At 33.4% G+C, this 26,437-nt stretch overlaps 1 protein-coding gene across 1 annotated transcript in view; it reads left to right on the top strand.

Annotated features, from left to right (window-relative positions):
* Positions 1-3,921: 3,921 nt before the first annotated feature.
* The window catches only part of LOC136041672 (nucleolar complex protein 3 homolog), a gene marked incomplete in the record, with an annotated part of 87,476 nt that continues 64,960 nt past the window's right edge, over positions 3,922-26,437 (top strand). The window contains 1 exon segment of the mRNA XM_065726390.1: positions 3,922-4,132. Coding sequence (XP_065582462.1) covers positions 3,974-4,132 — 159 coding nt within the window.

Genomic DNA, 26,437 nt, shown 5'->3' with positions numbered 1-26,437 from the left:
CTTCTTTCATTTTTAAACGTAGTACAAGTTCAGTAGGACCACTAATATTGAGGGCTGTGTCATCCGCGAATAGAACCGTGAGGCCGAGATCTTTCATAGAATTATCAATATCGTTAATATAAATTAAAAATAAAAGGGGGCCAAGGATTGACCCTTGGGGAACTCCGACTTGTCCATCCAAAGAGATCAGTTCAGATCTCGTAGTATCAGCATCAACATACTGGCTTCTCTCAGACAGAAATGACATGATCAGGTTATTAGCAGGTCCTCGAATACCGCAATTCTCAAGCTTTCTCCGTAAAATCTTATGACAGATTGTATCGAATGCCTTTTTTATGTCAATAAATATAGATGCTGGAATTTCACCTCGATCAAGAGCAGCATGAATATATTGCGTGACCGCTAGGATAGCTTGTTCCGTTCAATGGCTTTTCCGAAAACCGAACTGTGACTTACTAAAGTATTTGTGTTTATCTAGGAAATTATTTACTCTCTTGTAAATGCACCGTTCAATAACTTTCTCAAACGCGGAAAGGATTGAAATAGGTCTATAATTAGATGGGTCTTTAGGGTCTCCTCCTTTGTGCAGAACAATAACACGTGTAGATTTCAAACATGATGGGAACTTCCCGCTCCTGAAACAAATATTCACAATATGCACAAGGTCAGCTACATTAGCAATAATTAGTTTTAACAATCGGGTAGATGAACCGTCTATCCCTTCAGCTCCACCACGTTTTAGAAGATTAACTATGTTTATCAGCTCTTCTTTTGAAGTCGGCGTTAAAAATAGCGAAGACAAAGAAGATGGAGGTAGGTAATCTTCAAACTTATTTCTTTGTTCGGAATTATTAGCAGCTAAAGACTCCTTTACCGTACGTACACCAACATTGGCAAAATGCTTATTAAACACGTTTGCTATACCAGGTCTATCAGACACCAGTTCAGGACCATGATTTATAGATTCAGGAAATTTAGACATTTTTTTCTTTCCAATAATTCCATGGATAATCTCCCAAGATTTTTTGGGGGAACCCGAAGCTTCTGCAAAAAGTTTCTTATAATGTGACGCTTTTGCTGCACGGATCACTTTAGTTAAATTATTTTTATATAATCTGAATTTTTCCTTGTTATCTTCACTTGGGTTCTCTATTCGGATTTTATAAAGTTGATTTTTTATTTTAATTGATCGGACAATCCCTTTAGAGATCCAAGGTTTTCTTGGCTCTTGGCGTCTTGATTTACTTGTTTTCGCAGGACACGCACGATCAAAAGCCTTTTCAAATTCTTGTATAAAATAATTAGTTGCTTGATCAACATCCTGATTATCCAAACACGGACTACGGTTAATATTATTTAATTGGTTTCTAAGAGATTCAATCGATTCTGCATCAAGCTTTCGAGTTTTCCGTTCAGGATGTTCCACTTTTGGCTTATCAAGTGTAACTTCTGAAAGGACTAAAAAATGATCAGAATCATCATAAATAATCACATCACATGTTTTCAGATCCAGGTTGGTGAATAGGTTATCAATTAAAGACGTGGTAGTGTCTGTGACGCGAGTAGGGATACGGCATGCAGGAAGCATTCCAGTACTAAAGAGTGAAGAAATAAATTCATTTGCTAAGCTAGAATTATTTTGAGCTTGTTTGAGTTTAGACGGAGCAAGGAGGTCGATGTTAAAATCCCCCATAAATAGTAGTTTTTTATACCGACTTAGCATGGAAGATAACAGTTTATCGAGAGAATCCGAAAATTTGGCTGGTGACCCACAAGGCGGTCTATATAACACACAGCAAAGCAGAGTTTCACTCTTAGTTTCAATTTCCACAAGGATAAATTCAAAAAGCATTTCTTCATAAAGGTTATCAAAATCCGTAATAATTTTAGTTGCCAGTTCATGTTTAACAAACACACTAATACCACCGTGTTTCCGTGTTTCTCTGTTCTTAAATAAATGTTTATACCCATCTATACGAGCGAGGGGGACAGACGACTCAGAAAGGAATGTCTCACAAGCCCCAAAAATATCAACTCCGTGATTAGCAAGGAACAACGACAATTGGTCAAGGCTTTTTAACAATCCCCTACAGTTAAGGGAAGCGATTCTTAAACTTCCAGGCGTAGGTCGGTATTTAGGGACATTTTCCGGTAACAAATAATTATTTTCAGGGAGGTTATCAATAAAAAAATCACGATCATCTTTACTATGGATTCCCAGCTTTGAAAAATGCTTTGCAAGATCCAGGGGACTTTTTTGGAGACGGAGTAGTTTTTTAGCGGTATTTCCCAACTCATTTAAATTACTAAATATAATGACTTACCAGAGAATCCGGGGGTCTGAATCTGGATGGATGGTTACTTACACGAGACTGTGTACCAAACAGAAAGACATGTGATGACACTGAAAAATAAGAACCAGGACAGAAACGGAACTTGATTATTTCTACTACTACTACTAGGTCTAGAAAAAAGCACAAAGAACGTTCAACAGAAACACCCATCACAGTGTTTAACTCAGTGCGTTTACTTCAATTCAACAGCTTTTGTTATCCTTTAAGATACAGCAACATCATCGTATGCAATCCATTGATCATTGCTAGCATTTCTCACATCCAACTTTAAAGACGAACCATTTTGCTTAAGTCGAACGAATGCAAAAGACTTCGACTCGCGTATTTCTTTTGCTTTTGCCAGTAACAGGTTTCTTCGCGCATTGAGTTCAGGAGGCAGGTCAGTGCATATCCGCATGCCCGATCCTTTTAGTTTCCCAACAGATTTTAGTACAGTTTGAACCTCACATTCATTCAGGTACGAGAACATAACAGGCGGTGCTGCCTTTTTGGTGGAATTCGATGCACGAACAGATACATTGTCGAACCTTTGTTTAATTCGGAATAGCCTTGTTATCTTGGGGCTGTTTTCGAGACCAAGGTTGTTTTTCATGACTTCTTCGAAATTAGCTTGTAGAGTTTCGCCATGTTTTTCAGCCTTGTTATCTTGGGGCTGTTTTCGAGACCAAGGTTGTTTTTCATGACTTCTTCGAAATTAGCTTGTAGAGTTTCGCCATGTTTTTCTTTCGTTAGTCCGTGTAATATCAGGTTCAACCTCCGATCTCGTACTTCTAGCTCCAAAAGTCTCTGGTTGGTCGAGTCAGTCGCTTTTATTTGAACATCTAGTGTAGATTGAAGCGCAGCGATTATTGTGTCCTTTTCTTCAATCTCAGACTTCAGTTTTACGATTTCCGATTTTACCTGATTAAATTGCGACGCAATTTCCGCAGATAACTGATCTTTTGTTGCTGTCTGACTCACTGAGATTGCAGATAGCCTGGAATCAAGTTTAGCGATGGCCTCCTTCAAAATCTTTTCCACAAATGCCTCTGTTACCACCATTCTTGCTATAATAGCTGTTGGATTTGCTTAGAATAAAATTTTTAAGAATAAAAAGGTAGCCCACGCAGCATTCAAATAATGGTTAGGGTCATCTTTTAATGAAGGGGGAGCTAAAGACCTTATGTTCAGGGTTTTATGCAACTACGATTCGATTGATTTTACAAAAATTCGTACTTCTCTTCAAGAAAAATTAAGTTTTGAGGCACACAATGGATGAAAAACTAGGTTAATGTAGTGTATCAAGATGAGAGGCTCAAAAAACCAATAGGTAGCAGAAATAAAAAGCCAACTTACTAACTAAGAGGATCATCGTGCCATTTTCCTTTACAAAGAAGTATTTTTAATTTTTTATATTGGAATTTTTCACCCACTGTGCTTAAGTTAAGATTTATCTTTCTTCTAAAAGGAGTTTAAAAGGTTTCTTGTTAATTTAGTCACACAAAAGCGATTTGTAATTTTACTCTTTAATCACCTTTAATCTGTGGTTCAGACGGTCAGCAAAGTTATGACCAAATTGACACTGGCGAGTTTTCGCGGCGAATTCAAACTAATAATTTACTCGTCACGTGGAGATTAAAATGAAGAAACCACAAAATGTCAGCAGCTTGAAAAAAAGCAACAAGGCGAAAAATAAGCTTGGAAAGAAAGGAAAACTTAAACCTGGGACAAAGTCTCCCTATTATACTAAAAAGCAAGAAAAAGAAGAGGCAAAATTCAATTTCAAAAGAGAGGAAGAGGTAATTGGCTAGGTTATCTAGGCTCTTGCTATTTCATGTAGCATATGTGCTAGTAAAATTCTAGTTAATTGACTTCTTGCAATCTCAGAAAGGGTTTAGGTTAGAAAAATGAAACTTTCAGGAATAAATCTACAGACTAAAGTATGTCCTGGGAAGGTATTTTGAAGCAACTATCTCCACTCCTTCTCCCTCTTGAGGGCCCTGACCTTTGATGACCTTTAAAAATATTTGTGTTATAAAAGTGAAACCTTGCAAGACAGATATTCTGCTTAACTAAAGTACAACAAAATTGTTTTCAGCTTCATAACTTTGCTCAATCCTATTTTATAAGGTTTTAAAGATATGCAAATACATTTCCAAAAATTTAGAAAAAAACATTGATATGGCTCAAAATTCTTCTGAAATAACAGGAATTGCATTTTCAGAACTAAAGGCAGAGTAAAAGGAACTGGTAACTGAAAATTAAGGAAAAATGTTGTTTTGTCAAATTTTCAATAGGTATAGACCTGTCATTTAGGCAAATTTTAGGGCCCTCTAAAGGGAGAAGGAGTGGAGGTGGGTACTTTAAAATAACATCCCGGGACATATTTTAGCCAGTAGACCAATTTCTGAAAGTTTCATTTTCCTAATCAAAATCCTTTCTGAGATAGCAAGAAGTCAATTAACTAGAATTTTACCTATATGCTTATAGGACCATCCATAATTTTATAGAATTCTAGATAAGGGCTTCTGTCTATCATAGAAAGTTGTTGAAGAAGGTGATTCAAACTCAGGAATGAATCCAGAGTTTCAATGCTCCCCTTGGCAGAGATTTTGAAGTACTTACCTCTGCCTGGTCTGCCATATTATGAAGTGATTATCCCTACCTTTTCTCCTTCCAAGTGGTATTGACCTATTATGAGGCTACATTTTACAATATTTGTTTTAAAATTGAATCCATGAGAAATATATCTAGCTTTGATTGCTGCCCAAATCAGGCACAAGGAAAATGGGTAAAATTCTAGTTAATTGACTTCTTGCTATCTCAGAAAGGGTTTAGGTTAGGAAAATGAAACTTTCAGGGATGAATCTACAGACTAACCTGGTAAAATTCTAGTTAATTGACTTCTTGCTATCTCAGAAAAGGTTTAGGTTAGGAAAATAAGACTTTCAGGGATGAATCTACAGACTAAAGTATGTCCCAGGAAGGTATTTTGAAGCAACTACATCCACTCCTTCTCCCTCTATAGGGTCCTGAACTTTGATGACCTTTAAAAATATGTGTGTTATAAAAGTGAAACCTTGCAAAATAGATCTTCTGCTTAATTGAAGTACAACCAAATTGTTTTCAGCTTCATAACTTTGCTCAATTCCATTTTATTAGGTTTTAAAGATATGCAAATACATTTCCTAAATTTTGAAAAAAAAAAAAAACATTGATATGGCTCAGAATTCCATTCAAATAACATTTTCAGAACTAACAGCAGAGAAAAAGCAACTAGTAACTGAAAATTTTTAAAAATTTCAATAGGTAATAGACCTGTCATGTAGGCAAATTCAGGGCCCTCTAGAGGGAGAAGGAGTGGAGATGGGTATTTTAAAATACCTTCCTGTGACATACTTTAGCCTATAGACCCATCCCTGAAAGTTTCAATTTCCTAACCTAAATCCTTTCTGAGATAGCAAGAAGTCAATTAACTAGAATTTTACCAAAGTATGTCCTAGGAAGATATTTTGAAGAAACTACCTCCACTCCTTATCCCTCTAGATGGCCCTGACCTTTAAAAATATGTGTGCTATAAAAGTGAAACCTAGCATAATAGATCTTCTGCTTAATTGAAGTACAACAAAATTGTTTTCAGCTTCATAACTTTCCTCAATTCCATTTTATAAGGTTTTAAAGATATGCAAATACGCTTTTTAAATTTTGAAAAAAAACATTGATATGGCTCAAATTTCTACTCAAATAATAGGAAGTGCATTTTCACAACTAAAGGCAGAGAAAAGGCACCTAGTAACTGAAAATTAAGGTAAAATGTTGTTTTGTCAAAATTTCAATAGGTATAGACCTGTCATGTAGGCAGATTTCAGGGCCCTCTAGAGGGAGAAGGAGTAGAGATGGGTACTTTAAAATACCTTCCCAAGACATACTTTAGCCTGTAGACCCATCCCTGAAAGTTTCATTTTCCTAACCTAAACCCTTTCCAAGATGGCAAAAAGTCAATTAACTAGAATTTTACTGGAAAGTGTTTTGATTCTCATAGCTTTGTTCACTCCTGATTTATAAGTTCTTAAATTTCACACCACCATGAAGTAGTGGCTCCTTTAAAGGATCCACTGGGCTATAGCCTAAAACAGCCAGTGTATTATCAATAGATTTTGGTAAAGGTCTAGAATTGGGCCTCATCAGAAGACATCCTAGGACAAAAAGAGGCATGTTTTTAAGTTGCTAATTTTCTGCTCAGGATTATATTTTGGTTTATATTTATGACCATTCATGTCATAAATACCCCTAGCTAAACATATCACAGTTTATATTACTGACTTACCAATAAAGTGAACATACCACTTGATGCTTTTTTTTATGCTCTTTACAATTATGATAAATGATTCTATTGCAAATTCAAATTTAAGCACTTTTTGACCTAATCTAAAATTTATTATAAATAATTTTGATAATATGAAAATGTAATATTATTTTGTTGAAAACAACTGAGAAAACATAGCATTATTTTGTCAAGAACAACTGATAACTCGTGCTTCTATTGAAAATTTGTTATTTTTAAGAGCTCAAAAGAGTATAAAAAAGGCATTGAGTGGTATGTTTACTTTATTGGTAAGTCAATTATATGAACTATGATATGTTTACCTACCCCTAATGCTTCCACTAATGGTGTCAGTTAGCCCTAGACTAGGAACTTTAATATTATGGTCACTTTCCTGACAATGCATGTATGATCTACAACTAGATTGAATTATTAGAGAAATATAGGTTATTATTAGATCTAGCCTATATTTAGAACCATCAGAAGGATATATTTGAAAGGTAATCACTACTATATTTGGGTTTATTTTACTCTGTTTTTATTTAGATATTTTCAGTAGAAGACTAGGAATTATAGACTTTTACCATTTTACTCTATGTTCTTATGACACTCATAATCTAATTTATAATAATAAACTGCATGGTCCAAGATATAGTCCTAGGCTATACAAAATTCAAGAAAATGCTAGTAAAGAAAGAAAATTATGCCTAATAGTATACAACAAGGGTAACAGTGAATGATTACAGCTCCTTTACAAAAAACATCTTAATAAATTAAAAATAGTTGCATATCATCAAATTCCTTAATATCATAGTTATTTTTCTTTCAGAAAAAGTATTTTTTGGGAGACATTACAAATTCTATACACTTGACATCATTTCTTAAACATTTGTAATTATAAACAGCAATTTGGTCACTCAAATAGATCTTTTTTTTAATTTAGTAGCTGAGTTATCTAATGCAATTATACTGGCTAAAATGGTGTAAAATCATGGACAAAAATATGGTTAATGAAAATTTGCTAAAGAACTTCATCAGTAGTGTTTTCTTTAGCTCTGTAAGTAGCCTAGAGTTACTTCTGAAATCATCAGAGGGAGTAGAGTGCATTGTTACAAGTGTGACTATAAGCATGACTAACATCATTAAATACAAAATCTAATGGTACTGCTCTGGGTTTCTTTTATAGCATTTCTTTCATGAGAGCTGTGACTCCACAGTCATACCAATTTTGAATATGTATTGCTTAAATCTATGAAAAAAGATTAGTATGGCCTAAAATCCCAATGAAATAATAAGAGCTATATTTTCAAAAACTGGAGCCAATAGTAAAGAGATTGAAAACTCAAAATTGAGTAAATTAATTGTTTTTCAAAATTTAAGTAAGGTAGAGCCATGTCATCTCTTCAATCTTCTCATCCCTAAAATAAGCAGAAGGTAGATATAAAAGCTTGATAATACCTTAACAAGGTATATTTTAGGCCCTGGGTTTATTACTCAAAGCCTTATTTAGTTATTTTTCAAGATAGAAGCAAGTCTCTCAGCTAGAACTTTACCATTAGTTTTTCAGAAGAGATGTTCTAATTTATGGTTCTTGCAGTTTGTAACAAGTTCAGGTCGCAAGTTCAAGTGCAGTTTGTAACAAGTTCATGATAAATACACAGTTAAACTGCCTTAAAGACAAATCAGCCATGTTCAAATTCTGCTGCAGGTGTGGCCACTATGGATTAGGGTAAAATACTAATAGGGTTGGACCAAAATCAGGTAGAAAAAAAATATTACATTAGACTCTCCATTCTCTTTCTAAGCATAATACTCATTAAAATCATAATTGTTTACCAGACTCCCTCTCTAAGTGCACAAAGTTAATTCATCAATTCTGGTGCAAAATAGGTTTTTCAAAATCTGGAAGTAAGCAGTTTTTGTAACAAAAGCATCCCAAAAAGGGTATTTTTTTGTATAAAATACCAAAAAAGGTATTTTCAGTGAGAGTACCAGAAAGTAGGTAACATTGGATTATAATGGCACAAGCAAAGCCAATTTGAAATTAAAGGCAAAATCAGCAAACTTTCATACTTCGTTTAGGACATACCTGGCTTCATAAGGGAAGGGGGGATGGGATATAGTTGCAACAGCAGTGGTTATTGTATTTAGAAAGAGCACTGAATGGTGTATTTTTTTATGATTTTTGTCTTGGTCTATAAGTAACCTTAACCATTTTTGGATGCTATTTTCTTTACATTTAATAAAACTCACTTAGTCTTGCAAGAAGAAAAGGAAAATTTTCCACAAACCAAAGTTTCCACCATAGAAAAGAAATTGGAAAATACTTACATATCCCTTAGCACTATTGGCTTGAATTACATTAATTTGCACTTTGGCCAATGAACAGCAAGTCCTAATCAAGTGGTAAAGAAAAAAGTACTGCTATTCTAAAATAGTTTTAGTTTTCGAGGGTAATAGCTACTTATGTTGAAAAAATGAAGATATTAGACTATTTTATGATTGCAAATGGTACCCCTGGTATCTGATCAGAGTACCCCTGGTATCCTGGTACCCTGGTATCGGAGTACCCCTGGTACTCTGACAGTGTCTAATTTTGGGGAAATATTTTGACTAAAATATTTCATCCATAAGTTTAGACGGTAGGCTCCTTATCTTGGACATAATATAGATAATAGAAGTTGTCTGATGGTTTGAACTGGATTAGGATTGGCTGACTACAATCTAAGAAGAAAAAAAATAGTTTAAACTTAACGAAAGTTATCCTTATATCCAAGTCAATTTAAATATGATTGTTAAGCTTTACAATGCTTACCTTAAGTTGACTGTATTCTCATTAGTCTGTCTACTTTAGATACGTTTTTCTAATGTTAAGATCCCATATACAAGATTGAACAGCATTTTCAAAGTTTAGGCTTCTGCCCAAACTGTGTATCAAACAGTTCGTGGTAACAAACTGTAGTAAGGAGCAACCCAGCTCAATAGTAACCAAAACTCTAAAAAATTGAATTTTGACATCAATAGCTACATCAAAAGAATCGCATTTTAATGCTGATTTTAAATATATAAGTTTCATCAAGTTTAGTCTTACCCATCAAAAGTTACAAGCCTGAGAAAATTTGCCTTATTTAAGAAAACAGGGGGAAACACCCCCTAAAAGTCATAGAATCTCAACGAAAATGACACCATCAGATTCAGCGTATCAGAGAACCCTACTTTAGAAGTTTCAAGCTCCTATCTACAAAAATGTGGAATTTTGTCTTTTTTGCCAGAAGACAAATCATGGGTGTGTGTTTATTTGTTTTTTTTCCCAGGGGTCATCGTATCGACCAAGTGGTCCTAGAATGTCGCAAGAGGGCTCATTCTAACGGAAATGAAAAGTTCTAGTGCCCTTTTTAAGTGACCAAAGAAATTGGAGGGCATCTAGGCCCCCTCCCACGCTCATTTTTTCCCAAAGTCAACGGATCAAAATTTTGAGATAGCCATTTTGTTCAGCATAGTCGAAAACCATAATAACTATGTCTTTGGGGATGACTTACTCCCCCACAATCCCTGGGGGAGGGGTTGCAAGTTACAAACTTTGACCAGTGTTTACATATAGTAATGGTTATTGGGAAATGTACAGACGTTTTCAGGGGGATTTTATTTTGTTTGTGGGTGGGGCTGAGGAGAGGGGGCTATGTTGGAGGGTCTATCCTTGGAGGAATCTGTCATGGGGGAAGAAAAATTCAATGAAAAGGGCGCAGGATTCTCTAGCATTCTATAAGAAAACAATGACAAATAAACATGAAAAGGTTTTTTCAAAGGAAAGGAAGAAGTAGCATTGAAACTTAAAACGAACAGAGATAATTACGCATATGAGGGGTTCTAAAAATACTTTAGCATAAAGAGCGAGGTATTTAGGAGGATATAAATACCTTGCTCTTTATGCTAAAGTATTTTTAGTAATTTCAACTATTTATTCTACAGCCTTTCTGATTCAGGGGTCATTCTTAAAGAATTGGGACAAAACTTACGATTTAGTGTAAAGAGCGAGGTATTAACGAGGGTGCAAACCCCCTCGTATACATAATAAAAATATAAGGTTATGAAAGTTTGTTATGTAAGTTAATTCTTAAGTTACGTGTATTTTTTACTAATAAAAACGTTCGTTAAAAATTAAAAGTTCTAGTTGCCTGTTTAAATAACCGAAAAATTGGAGGGCAACTAGGCCTCCTTCTCCACCCCTTATTTCTCAAAATCATCTGATCAAAACTAAGAGAAAGCAATTTAGCCAAAAAAAGAATTAATTTACAAATTTCATTTTAATAATTTATGTGCGGAGACCCAAAACCAAACATGCATTAATTCAAAAACGTTCAGAAATTAAAAAAAAAACTAATTTTTTTAGCTGAAAGTAAGGAGCGACATTAAAACTTAAAACGAACAGAAATTACTCCGTATATGAAATGGGTTGTCCCCTCTGCAATCCCTCGCTCTTTACGCTGAAGTTTGACTCTTTGCCACAATTCTACTTTTTAAAACAATTAAAAGCTTTAGCGTAAAGAGCGAGGGATTGCAGAGGGGACAACCCATTTCATATACGGAGTAATTTCTGTTCGTTTTAAGTTTTAATGTCGCTCCTTACTTTCAGCTAAAAAAATTAGTTTTTTTTTATTTAATCTCTGATTAGGCTCAAATGTTGATTAACAGAGCAGGTGAAATTACCAGTGTTGTATATGATTACAACATCATCTGACCCATCATCACCTGAAGATGGAAAATTGTCATGCAGCCAAAAGGAGGCCAGAGTGGACTCTGGAAGGCTCAGCATTTTAAGAAGAAGGTTCAAATATCCAATCTGGCAACATACTTCTTTAAAAAGTTTAGAAAATTCAATGGTAAAATGATCAATTTCTAGTTGATATAATATAAGTTTTACAGTAATTTAGCTGTTGAATGAGCTGTTCTATTAATGGGTATAGAACTTATATTACTTAGATTTAATTACTTATTAGAACTTATACTGTGTTACTGGGTATATGTTATGGCAATGTATAAAGTTGGCTATATATTTATCCATCAAGGGGGATGAGTGTAAATTGAAGTAATGGGCCCTTGTGAATAAAATGAGTCCATATTTATGATTGTTTAATGTAATTTTCAGAATTTCTTTTTGGATTTTATTCAACTGTCCTATAATCTGAAGTATTACTCCATTTCAGATCCATCTTAGATCTGGGTAAATTTCGAGCCTATTCTGTTACTTAGCTAGGTCAAATGTGGTCATGCCATTCAATTATTTCTTTATGCCTTTCCCAGATATACTAATCACTTTCTTCATTTTTTTTTTTTTTTTTGAAATGGTTGCCAGAAATTCTGAAAATTACCTTGAAGCAATTATAAATATTTTCTTATCTTTTTCCTAAGGCTATTCTACTTTATTTGCCCCTTCCCCCCATCCCTTCTTTAATGGATAAATATACAGTTTACCTTTGGTTTTCAATTTACATTATTGGATAGCAGGACTCTCTTCTTTTTCATTATTCTAGAGCAAATACTATTCAGTCAGCAGAAAGAAAAAATTTATGGTATTTTAAAAAATAATGTGAACATTCATTGTGGGTTATAGATTTATTCATAAGATGGGGAAGGGAGAAGATTATGTGAAGCAATGAATTTCTATTATTAAGAATAGTAAGTATTGAAAGTTAATTTTTAAAATTAGTTTCCAAAATTTTGGTAACATTTACCCACTGACAAATAATATCAAACAAGGTATCGCTGTAAATGTTCCTTTAAGGTCTCAAAATAAAATTTGCAAAGTAAGCAATTAGTATATTTGGAAAGAGCATAAAAGAATCATTGATTTGTGTGTTCACATTCTACCTGGCTAAGTAAAGGAAACAAGCTGTGAATTCACCTACTGTCCAGCTATTAATAATTGGTATAATACAAAGAAAAATAATTCTTTTGCTATGTTAAAGACCAAATTAGGCTGCATGCCACATATCAGTTAGTCAGAGTGCAATTTCTGAAATTTTAAGACTCAGTAATAATAATAATATTTTTGTGCCTTCTATTTGCCTTGTTTTTGAATGCTATATATTTTTATATTTTATATGTGTAATTTTGAATGCCTTCAATTTGCAATTATGCAATTTTGGAAGAAAATATTATGTATCAGACATTCTGCTGTTTCAAAAGAAAATAATGTTTTGAAAATAAGAAAATAATAAACCCTTCCCTTATTTCTGCGTGCGAGTCTTCTAAAATTTGGCTGAATATTTGGAGGGATTGCGGCAGGCCTAAGTCTGGGACTATAAATGGTCTGCGGCTACGTTCTAAACGTTTTTTTGCTAAAGTGTTAAGAAAACATAAGGTTGATCTTATTGAGAAAAACGCTCATAAAATTGCAGAGAACCCTTCGAAGCTCTGGAAAAAATTTGAACGCCCTTGTGAACACATTAGTGCAAATAATATTCCTGAGTGGATAAATTATTATAAGCATGAGTTTTCTTCTCCCGATCCTGCTCTTGAGTCAAAATTTGAAAAAGAATTAAGTGCTTGTCTGAAGAAACACGAACCCTTGACATTTATTATTAAGCCAAGTGATGTATCGTTTTATTGTCAAAAACTAAAGAAAAGAAATTCTGCGGGAGTTGATGGAATTACTGCCAGACATTTTGATTATGCAAGTGCTCTTCTTTTTAATCATTTATCTCTACTTTTTCAAATGTCTATTGAAAACGGAGTTGTTCCTTATCAATTTACAGTTGGTCAAATAACCCCTATCCCGAAAAAAGGCAAAAAGGATTTTACTTCGTGTGATTCGTTCCGACCTATAACAGTTTCTTGTACTATTTTTAAATTGTTTGAGTCAGTTATTTTGGATGAAATTGTTTCTAAATGTTATGTCCCACCCCACCAGTTTGGTTACCAAAAAGGTATTAGCCGGGAGCATGCCCTTTTTGCTTTAATGAATGTTCTTGCTGATGCAGAAAGAAGTAGATCCCATATTATCCTTTGTGCTTTAGATGTTGCTCGTGCTTTCAACTCTTGTATTTTTTCCCAAGTTTTATTTGAAGCGTATAAAAGAGGGGTAAATTTTTGTATAGTGAAGTGCCTTCTGTATATGTACCATCACCTTAAGGCGAAGTTAAAGGGGGGATCTTCCCTTTTTAATATTTTGAAAGGAGTCCGTCAAGGTGGCCTTACCTCACCTTCTTTATTTAATAACTCTGTTTTAAATGCCCAAAATTCTGTTAATTTTAGTTGTATTCACCGTGGATTTAACTTGTCTTTAATAACTTTTGCAGATGACGTTTTGAATCTAAGCCGTACTTTTAGTGGATGTGAAAACGCGTTTAATCAGCTTTATAATGAATATAAAAATATTGGGCTTTCTTTCAATGTTGATAAAACTGCTGTTGTAGCTTTCAATTTTAAAGAGACAAATGGCCCTATTTTTTTATCTTTAGCTAATGTTCATGTCCCCCTTTCTCAAAAATTAGTTTACCTTGGAATGCCTATTGGAAAAAATATGAAAGAAACTGTGAATTTATCCCTTGACCTTTTGAAGAAAAAACTGAGAATTGCTTATGCTTCAATTGCATCTAATATTAAACATATTGATAAATTAAATCTTGCGAAAATTTATAATAGCCTAGTTGCACCTCATCTCCTTTCTCTTTGTCCGGTTTGGCAGTTTTTTTAGTGAACCTCAGAAACTATATGTTCGTAGAGTATATTTTCGTTATGCTAAATTCCTTCTCAATTACCCTCCTTGGACTAGAAATAGTTACTTAGTGAACAAATTCCGCCTAGTTTCTCCTACATCTATTATTGATAAAAGGCTTCATGATTTTCGTTCTTCTATGTCAATAGTGTCTCACCCATGGTCAGCATTACCTATTTAATTGTTTGATTGCGTTGATTTGTATTTATTTGTACCTTTTTTTTTCTCTTATTACTCCATCTTAAGGGCGTTCTGCCCTCTTTTTGTAGATGGGTTATAAATAAATTGAATTGAATTGAATAAGAAAATAAGAAAATAATTTGTTTTGAAAATAGTGCACACACACCAAACTTTCTTAAACAAATACAACTAAAACCCAAAAATATCATCAACAAGAAAAAAAAGGAGAAAAATAATTGAACTAAAGAAATTAATGCCTCAAACAAAAATAGAAAAAAAGAAAACAACAATAAAAAAGCAAACAACATCTTAGACCACACTGCCTTTCCATTTATAATTGGATTGAAATAAAAGTATAGTAACAGTTAAATTTTTGAGTTGAGACACTGAATTTAGAAAATAAATATTATTTATGTAAATGCTATTAGAAATCCAAATATTTTGGGTTCACTCTGTGAAGCCTTTTCAACAGCAAAAAAACAAAAACAGACTGGACAAGTTGACACATACTAGGCAATAACCTAGAAAGGAAAAAAAACACAAATTAAAAAAAAAATTATGTAAAAGGAGTAATAGAAGTCCAAATATTTGTCTTCACCACTGGAAGCCTCTATTAATAGAAAAAAAAATTAGTGGAGTAGAGTTCTAGAGTAAAACTTGGAATTAAAATGTACTTAATTTTGAAAAACAAATTATAAGAAAAAGTGATGGAATTTTTCAGACTCACATCTCAAAGCCTTGTATATGTGGCTTGAAGCCTGCATCTTGACCTTTATCAGTAGAAAAAAAAGAAAAAAGAGAGAGATTGAGGATCATGCACTAGAAAATGATATTACTAGATGAAAGAAAAATACACAAATGCAACATAATTATAATTTTTTTAGTTTGTATTCAAAATGGACTAAAGATTAGAAAATATTTTTTCCTAGAGAATCTGTGAAGGTAAGTGAAAATGAGAAGTGCAAAATGAATTGGGCTTTGGGCTACTAATGTTGATATCAAAATGATCTAAATTATAAATGCATAAATGAAAAAAGTTGCTAAGTTGGGGAAAATAAGTTAAAAAGATCAAGTTATGTAAGGCCCAATCCAATTTCCACTCCTCCTTTTCTTAAGGAAAAAACTCATTTTCCTTATATTCACAAATCCTTGGAAAAAAAGATCTTCTGCTTTTTAGTCCATTTTGGAAACAAGTTTAAAAAGTTCTATATTTACTATTTTGACCTTTACTCTTCCCTGAGACTAAGAAATCTTTAGTCTTTTCTAAGACAAAACTGTCCTATCTAAGATCCAAACCTAAGCTACCCTAGCAACAGGCAATGATTCTACTTCTCTAGTATTCAATCATGTATAATAGTGTTTGTTTTGTGCTTCTGCTGTGCCCAATGGCCTGTTTATGTTACTTTATTTATGTAAGGGGGAATTTTATACAAGGTGAAATTTTATGTTATGCTATTGCACTGTCATCAGAAGTGCATATACTGATAAAATATACAAGTAATTGAACACTTGGAAGTGGTTAAATAACGAATCACAAATTTAACAAATTGTATGATAAAATAAACATATAAAAGTAACAAAAAAGTCAGTGAGAAGAGGAAAACGAGTTCAAAAACAAACATGTAGTATCTGAATGCCATTTTATCTTTTTATATTATTTTCTAGTATGCATTGACTTTTATTGCTCTTTTTTCTATGTTTTTGTGTGTGTTGATAAAGACTTCTGCATGTGAAGCTAAATATTAAGACTTGTAATGGTATTTAAAAAAAAGAATGATAAAAAGATTCAACTTCATTCTTAATTAAAAATGTTTACCTCTTTGTATGGTATCTTTTGATCTTATATTAATTGAAATGGGAAGGCAGCGTGATCTTAGAAATATTTTTTTTTAGTTTTTCTCTTATCCATTTTTTTAATTTCCTTTTTCTACTATTTGCTTTTTTTCTTCTTCTTTTCCCTTTCTCACCTTTTTTTTATATTGTTCTAACACGATGTCCTTAATCTTTTATGTTTTTTTCTGGTTTGTGTTGACTTGTCTAGTCTAGTTTTATTTTTCTCTTCTTTTTCTTCCTAGTGATGGAGGCTTCTATATATGAAGCAAAAACACTCAGACTTTTGTTAGTATTTGCACATAATTTTTTTTCAAAGTGTACTGTCTTAATTAAAAGCTTTATTGGTTATTATATTTTCGTTTGAATGACCAAACTGTTCATGGTAACAAACTTTTATAACGGAATTTTTATGTTAGTAGATACATCAAAAAGAACTAACTTGTTGTGCTGATTCCAAATATATAAGATTTATTAAGTTTAGTGTCACCCATCAAAAGGTACAAGCCTAAGAATATTTTTCTAATTTCCAAAAAAGGGGGTACACCCACTATCAGTCAAGGAATCTTAAAGAAAATCATACTAAAAGATTCAGCATATCACAGAACCATGTTGTAATGGTTTCAAGCTTTTATCTCCACAAGTGTGGAATTATGTCTTTTGTGGATCATAGATGCATGTTTTTTTTTCTTTCCAACCAGCAGTCATATCAAACCAATGGTCCCAGAAGATCATCAGAGGGCTCGTTCAAACGGAAATAAAAAGTTCCAGTGCCCTTTTTCAGTGACCAAAAAGATAGGGGGGCAGGTAGCCCCCTCCCCAAAATTGCCTGATCAAAATTTTGAAAAGGCCTTTTTTTTCAGCATAGTTCAAAGGTCCAATAACTATGCTTTTGCAATGGTATGACCCTCCATAGTTGCTGGGGAAAGTGCTGTAAGGTATGAAATACTGGTGATATAAGAGGAATCATATTGAAGCAATGGTTCTAGAAGACCAGCACCCCTTCCTCCAAAGTCGTCTGATCAACATTTTGAGATAGCCATTTTGTTCAGAATAGCTGTTTAGTCCAATAAAAATGCCTTTGGGGATAACATGACTCCCCACAGCCCCTGTGGAAAGGGCTGTAAGCTGTGAAATTTGCCACTATTGTTCACCTATAGTATTCTTAATTGCAATGTACGTCTCATAGCCTTGTGGTTGAGCGTTCACCTGGAAATCGAGAGGGTACCAGTTTTAATCCCAGTTATTTTCTTTTTTTTTTGTTTTTTAATGGAAGGATTGTCTCCTACATTTTGAAACAAAGTAATACCCTGGGGATGGTGACATTTTAGGGAATTTTTTTCCTAATAGCAGGATTTCTGACATGATTTGAAAATGTCTGCAAGAAATGTCCTAGAGAATTCTCAGCAAGGGTGGAATTGCCCAGGAGGTATTCTTCAGGTGGGTGCGTAAGGGGCATTTTATGGGAGAAAAGCTTTGCTTGGAGGAATTTTCTGTGGGGGAATAAAAAAAGTCTTTTCAACTGAAAGTAAGGAGCAACATTGACACTTCAAACGAAAAGAAATTATTTCTTATAATAGAGGGATTGCCCCCTCCTCAATACATTGCTCTTTATGTCAAATTCTTGCTTTTTGTCCTGATTCTTTGAGAATGACTCCTGAAACCCTAGGGTCGTTTAATTTGAATAAGAATAAGCTCTTTTAAAAGTATTAAAGAACTTTAGCATGAAGAGCTAAATGAGGAGGGTTCAACCCTCCAAACACAAGAAATAATAAATATACATATACCAGGCAAGCAAAAGCTGTGTTTAGGCTCATAATATTTGAAAAGAAAATTAAGTGGCGAATCAAAAAGTACATTACTTTAATTTATATATAACTTATGTTGATACAGGTCACACACAGGGTCACATTTCCCTCAGTAGCTCAGTGGTGTTTTCTTCTAGTTTTCCTTGGCATTGTTGCTGCTTTTTGTGCTTCACCATGAAGTGTCATATTCTATTATATCATATGCTGACTGGTGGCGCGGAAACTGGCCTTCCTTCTAATACTGAAGGCCTTGGTTCTCCTCTTCTGCAATTGGTATTCAAAAGGGATTGTGTGACATATTGTCTGAAATCTACAAGAGTCATTTCCTTTTCCTTCAACCACCATATTGAATAGTGTGCCAGTAATAACGACAGCCATGTCTAACAGGCGCACGAACAGTTCAATACAATTTCTTTCCTTTAGTAGACACAGCATACTTGCTGACAAGCTATTCATGTAAGTCAGCTCCACCTATTTACCAGTTGTATTGCCTAAGTGGATGTGGCTGCTGTACTGTTGTCTTTCCCAGCTGTTCCTTCACTCTTTGTTCAACTAGTCTCTATGGATCTAGGTCGGAATGGTGGCTTGCAACAGAGACAACGTTTTATCCTGCCATTTTACAACCAATATATTGTTGGAACCATTGTGTTGTTGGTGTAATTGAATGGAGCTTCCATAATTTCTTCTCTATGCTCCAGGATCGTTTTTCTGTTTTATCATCAACCTAGAAAAAAAAAAATCTTCACAATCATGCTTCGTCATACTGATTAATTTACTACACACAAACTAACAATTAGTCTAATACCCTGTCAAAAATCATAAAATATCAACTATTCCAATTATAAATACAAGATTTAAAATAGTCAAAAATTCAGAAAGTGTACAAAACCAAAAATATTACAACTAATAAAATCATTGCACTTCCTATAAAAAAAGATGTCCTACCGTCCTTAGGAAATCTCTCATTGTAGTGGCATCAAAAAGTACCAAAAAATAAATTAAAAAAAAAACAATCAATACACTTTCATCATGTATATAACAAAAAAAATACCAAATTTGAAATATAATTGAATTCAACAGACTGACAACTTGCTTTCATTAACAAACACATATAAAAACAAGTGGTAAATCCAATACCAACAAAAAATAAAAATAAAACTTAAATATATACCCCCCCCAGCACATAATAAGTAAACTATATTATATATATTTTGACTATTCAACCATATAAAAAATAAAATAATACAAAATCAAACAAATCATTCTTACTTACACATTTTTATACTTACAATTTTAATTTACAATTATTTAACAGGGGAGGAAGAACTGGACAATTTTTATAATGCAATTCATGCATTGCCATACATCCACATATACTAAACTATTCATTATGTTACAAAACATCAATTAGGCCAGTATCCTTTACATATTGTCCTAAATACTTAACTGTCTCTCTTTGTTTATCCTTTACAACCTTTCCTAACAGTTCTTTTATTCTGTGCTGAATACCTCTCTTTTCTACTTGTTCCTTTAGTCGTGACCTAGCAGTCTCATACTTTTTGCATTCCATAATTATATGTTGTAAATTTTCCTCCACTCCACAGACATTGCAGTCAGATGAGTCTGTCATATTCCATCTTTTCAACATCTTTTTCGTCTTTGCATAACCAGCGTGTGTTCCCTGGGGAGACCCTCTAACAAGGTTGACTCTAGTTCGGCATTGTGTAGCGACATGCATGAGAGGTGTAGCATAAGTGGGAGACAGTAACAACGGCAGTCAAAAGGGGTAAAATTAACCTTGACTTGATGCCCATTTAATTGGACAATCTGTCTTGGCTTTTTCTACAATTGGGCCATGACTTGACTTTTTCCACAACTATTCCCTTTTCAATTCAAATGCCCAGTCCTCATTCTGAATATTATGTCTGCAACTTTTTTTTCTGGATGCTTCATTTCATGATTAATGTATCTATATTCAGTGATTTCTAGGTACATGTTCAGTGATCTTTTCCTGAATTCTTCCAGTTCAACTTCTTTTAGCTTCTCAGCTATCTTTATTGCGGTTTGGATATGAGGTAAAGGTGGATTTTCCATTGTTTCTTTCTTAGTAGCATCCATTAAAGCAATAATCATACGTTCCTCGTTTCTACTTCTTAAATTTCTTTTTGGAAGGGAGAGAGTACCTTGCCAGTCGTTTTTTTTCTAACCGTCCCAGTCACTCAAAATCCAGCTCCTTTTGGATCACAAGAAATTGTCAAAATATACCTTGTGACTGTTGCAATCTTCAACAATCTCCAGAAGTCGTTTCATGACTGGAGACCCTAGCCTTCTTTAGCAGCCTGAGGTGGAGCACTAGGCTTCTTCCCCATGTAAAGACGCAACTGAAGGCAATAGCCATCCAAAGTGTATAGAGCCTATAGTTTGAAGCCAAATTGAATGGGCTTCCCACACATAAACTGCTTCAGGTCATGTTTCCTGTAATACTTCATAATCATTTTGTCAATGGACAGATGCTGAGAGAAAATTCTAAACTGCTGAAAGTTTGCATTGACTATGTCGAAGAGGGGCTTTGCTTTGAAATCCTGTTGATTTCTGAAGCTTTGAACTGTATTGTTGTCCACGAAGTGGATGTTTTCTTTTATCCTCATAGATCAATTGCTGGACATTGCTTGCTTGACCAGGTCACTTTTAAGGTCTTCATTAACTGACCAATAAGGTCTTTGGGAATACAAATAGTTCCAGCCCGAAAAAAACAGTATTCCCACGAACCCATGGATTTCACCAGTTGATATAGTAAAGTCGAAGTTTCCCTTAGACGTTGCATATCTAAACATTTCACGAGAAATGAAGTCAAAGAATTTATTGTCTAGAAACAGAGCCAAAGCCTCTACTGGTGTTTTTCCTTCTATTGCATCTCGGGCTTATTCAAGCGCCTGAACCGCTCCCTCGCCCAAGTTTTGCCAAGAATAAATTTCTTTTTGCTTCCTTCATTTAGATTTTCCTTCATTAGAGTTTTCTGTTGGGATGATGTTGCTGATGTCTTCAAATTGTTCTTCTTAGAGAGGACCTGGTCTTAAATCGGCTTCTACAGTTCCTGGGACGTCATTCACAATCGGAGCCGCAAAGTCGTCATCATTTCCTTCATCTTCATCACATGCTTAATCAGGATCAGGAGGCAGGAGAACACCTTGAATATCTTCACATGCGAATTCTTTGTCTTCTAGGAGGTCTGGAGAAATCTGGAAGACAAACAAAATGTATATGCAGATTTAAAGATATTTTTTTCCATGGTGACTGATAGGTATAAGGAGAAGGATGACAAAAAACCCACATCATGATTGTTATTTTACTTACAACTGATCAGAAGAGGAAAAAATGGATTAATAATGAGAGAAAACAGGCAAAAACACCAACAGAAACCATCACAGGAATATCACAATTGAGCTAAATGTATAAGTGAACACCCAGAAGAAAATTGCAGAGAGAATAATGACCGAAACCAGAAGAAGCGTAGATAAAATATTTCCAAAGTTGTTACAACAAAGGACCAATCAAGAAATTTCATTTAAAAAAAGTGAAAAAAATCTTGACTCAAATTAGCACTAAAAACGCAACCCTTGAAATTTCATGTACCAAAAGCAACCCTTAGATCCACTGTCCTATATATATCATACCAATGTAAAAAACCATAAAACTTTGAACTAATTTGCTAGGTCTGTTGTTATTCAGGAGTGCGGTTAAATATAAAGTTGTCTAACTGCTGAAAGTCACCACTGTCTGGGGGAGCGCTAACTATTTTTATACCAAATTTTGAAAAGTACCATTGCACAATTATGCTGATTATAACCTCAATGACCTGATAATGAACTATCAAATGACCTTCAAAAATTAGCCTAGGTAGCTTGGTCACCAGTGAAGTCATTGTCACACAAAGCAAATTATTCTCATTACAAATTTTTCCATAAATAATTTAAAAAACATCTGTCCTATAAATAGGACAGTGGGCTGTAGTAGGTTAAGAAAATAATTCCTACCTTATAATATGTAAAAAGAAAACTTTTGTAACACAATTTGAAGGTACTTTTTCTATACTTTGCCCCTCCCCCTCTCTCTCCTTTGTGTGGAAATATATAGCCCAAATTATATATTTCTTGTGTGTTTTTCTGTTTCTTGATTTGTCATCATTGATTCAGTTTGTAGGTACACAGTGAAAACAAGAATGACACATGACAAAATACATGGGACATTACGAGGCTGGGGCTAAAGTATAGTGGACGTTAAAGCTTTCTCTCCAAAATTTATTTAGTTAGTCAAAAACTTAAGGCTGTTTCGCCAAAAGTTATTTAGTTGGTCTAACCTTGACTAATTTTCAACTATGTTATGATAGCAGCTTCAGATAATTAACCAAGTCAGGTTTGAATATTTAAAAAGCAGGTATTAATTTTTTCTTTTTGACTTTTTAACTAAGTTTTTACTCATCTTTTTTTTATGTATTTTGCTTGGATTTTGTTTGACGTGAAGGTCAAACTTTTTCGATATGATATGTTTGACTAAAGTTTGAATCTTTCTCTTAACTCTATTTTTAAAACATTAAGAAACTTTAGCGTAAAGAGCGGAGCGTTGAGGAGGAAAATCCGTTTCATATACGGAGTAATTTCTGTTCGTTTCAAGTTTTAATGTTGCTCCTTACTTTCATTTAAAAAGAACTAGTTTTTTTATTTAATTTCTGGACGTTTTTGAATTAATGCATGTTTTGATCTTGGCTCTCCGCCCATAAATAATTAAAACGAGATTTGCATATTAATTAATCGGAAGATTTTGAGAAAAAAGAAGGGAGGGAGGGGGCATAGTTGCCCTCCAAGTTTTTGATTACTTAAAAAAAACAACTAGAACTTTTAATGTTTCACAAACGTTTTCATTGGTAAAAATATAAGTAACTTATGAATTAACTTACGTAACGAACTTCTATATTCGTATGTTTTTATTGTGTATATGAGGGGGTTCAACCCTCTTCGATACCTCGCTCTTTACACTGAAGCTTAGATTTTTTCCCAATTCCTTAAGAATGACCTCTGAATCACAAAGGCCGTAGAATAAATAGATGAAATTACTAAAAATACTTTAGCGTAAAGAGTGAGGTATAACGAGAAGGTAAACCCCTCATATGCGTAATAATTTTTGTTCGTTTTGTTTTAATGCTGGTCCTTACTTTCAGTAGAAAAAACTTTTCATATTTATTTTTCATTGTTTTTTCAAATAATGCTAGAAAATCCTGCGCCCCTTCATTGAAATTCTCTTCCCCCATGAGAAGTTTCTTCATGGAAATATCCTCCCACGTAACCCCCCCCCCCTCAACTCTCCCCCTAAACCAAAAAATTCATGTGAAAACGTCTGTACACTTCCCAATAACCATTACTATATGTAAACACTAGTCGAAGTTTGTAACTTGCGGCCCCTTCCACGGGGACTGCGGGGGAGTAAGTCATCCCCAAAGACATAGTTAATAGGTTTTACAACTATGGTGAATAAAATGGCTATCTCAGAATTTTGACCCGGTAACGTTGGGGAAAAAATAATGAGGGGGCCTAGGTGCCCTCCAATTTTTTTGGTCACTTAAAAGGGCACTAGAACTTTTAATTTCCGTTAGAACGAGCCCTCTCGCAACATTCTAGGACCAGTCAGTCGATGCGATCACCCTTGGAAAAAAAAACAAACAAATAAACACGCATCCGTGGATCTGTCTTCTGGCAAAAAATGCGAAACATTTTTGTAGATAGGAGCTTGAAACTTCTACAATAAGGTTCTCTGATACGATGAATCTGATGGTATGATTTTCGTTAAGATTGTATGACTTTTAGGGGGTGTTTCCTCCTATTTTCTAAAATGAGGCGAATTTTGTCAGGCTCTTAATTTTTGATGGGTATAACTGATCTTGATGATCTTGATCTTGATGAAACTTATATATTTAAAATCAGCATTAAAATGCGATTCTTTTGATGTAACTATTGGTATCAAAATTCCATTTTTTAGAGTTTTGGTTACTATTGAGCCGGGTAGCTCCTTACAACAGTTCGTTACCGCGAACTGTTTGATATATATATATATATATATATATATATATATATATATATATATATATATATATATATATGTATATATATATATATATATATATATATCCTAGTGCTATTTGTGACGTAAAATTCAAATTTGCAACCATGCTGTGAAAGCAATGCTTAAATTAACAGGTATATAATGTATTTTGTTTGGATTATGTTTGACGCGAAGGTCAAATTCTTTCGATATGATATATATATATATATATATATATATATATATATATATATATATATATATATATATATATATATATATATATATATATATATATATATATATATATATATATATACATATATATATATATATATATATATATATATATATATATATATATATATATATATATATATATACATATATATATATATATATATATATATATATATATATATATATATATATCCTAGTGCTATCTTTGATGTAAAAATCAAATTTTGCAACCATGCTGTGAAAGAAATTGTTAAATTAAATTCTATTCTATGTAATCAGGCAGCATATAATAAAAATATCTCATATAAACATAACAGAATATTACAATCCTCGACTGTAAGAAAAATAAAGAAAAACAAGTTAATTTGTATCATCAACATATTGAAAATTAACTTTATCTAATACTTATATATACATATAATCCAATTAATTTAAAACATGCTTTGTCAAATAATAAAAGATATTTAGATGATATTTTGGTCTTAAATTGTAAGGATTTCATTGATATTCCTAAAAATATATATCCATCAGAGCTTATTCTTGAGCCTAGTCATGGCGCTGGTCATGAAGATCATTTCTTAGATTTAAATATTAATATTTGTGATAATAATAAATTAAGTTTTAAAATGTATAATGAAACGGATGACTTTGATTTTGAAGTGATTAGTTTCCGATTCCCTGAAAGTAATATACACTCAAATATCACATATTCAGCGTTTTTCTCACAGTTACTTCGTTATGCAAGGATTTGTAGTAATTATATTGATTTTAAAAATAGATGTAAAATCTTAAGCCAAAAATTGATATCAAGAGGTTTTTCTGCAAATAAATTAACTTGGCAATTTAAAAAATTTAGTTTTCATTATAACGAACTTTTAAATAAATATCAAAAGAATTATCTAGAAATACTTAAAGAAATTTTTAACTAATTTCGGAGGTTCGAGAAATGTTGTCACAGCGCCATTTATTTTGAATTGTGTTTCTAATTGAGCGGATTTTTTTAAAAAATTAGCCACATGGTAAAGATGAATTCTATAATTGTTTAGTTCATTCAGGTTTTTTGCAATGTGTTAATATTTGTGATTTGGTAAAATTTATAATATTTAGTTTACCTATTGTTGCTAAAGGGAGGGATATATTAACAGGATAAGCTTGTTTTGGTTTTACTTGGTTGTTTTACATTTGCTGTTTTTTTTTTTTTTTTTCATAGGCATGTATTTTGGGGGTGATACCTGACGCGGGGATGCCATGGATATTCTGTGGTAGCCACAACACTGTGCTGGGTAGAGAATTTAGAGTGGCGAAACCCTATATAGGCCAGTGTATTCTCCTGTTGAGCCCTTATGTTGGGTGTTGCCTCTGAATTATTTGTCTATATTATTTTTTCTATTGTTCGGTAAATGACGACTTATACTTATTGACGACATGACTGCCTGTCCATGGATTATTCTTTATGGTTGATTGTGTGTGGCTATGCTGTTTGACCTATGTGATTGTATGGATGAGTAGGGTTAAGGCCTCATTCAAGCGCTGGTCTATATTAATCACTAATTTAGGAAAACAGTCTTCCTTTTCTCCTTCTGTCTCTTTTTTTTTTTTTTTTTTTTGTGTTTGTGCTGTAGCATTGGTGATTTCTCTTTTCATGATATATCATGAAAAGAGAAATCACCAATGCTACAGCACAAACACAAAAAAAAAAAAAAAAAAAAAGAGACAGAAGGAGAAAAGGAAGACTGTTTTCCTAAATTAGTGATTAATATAGACCAGCACTTGAATGAGGCCTTAACCCTACTCATCCATACAATCACATAGGTCAAACAGCATAGCCACACACAATCAACCATAAAGAATAATCCATGGACAGGCAGTCATGTCGTCAATAAGTATAAGTCGTCATTTACCGAACAATAGA

The sequence above is a fragment of the Artemia franciscana genome, unplaced genomic scaffold (genome assembly GCF_032884065.1).
Source record: "Artemia franciscana unplaced genomic scaffold, ASM3288406v1 PGA_scaffold_32, whole genome shotgun sequence".
NCBI lineage: Eukaryota > Metazoa > Arthropoda > Branchiopoda > Anostraca > Artemiidae > Artemia > Artemia franciscana.
The sequence above is the reverse complement of the archived record's forward strand: the minus strand, read 5'-3'. Positions and strand labels throughout refer to the sequence as shown.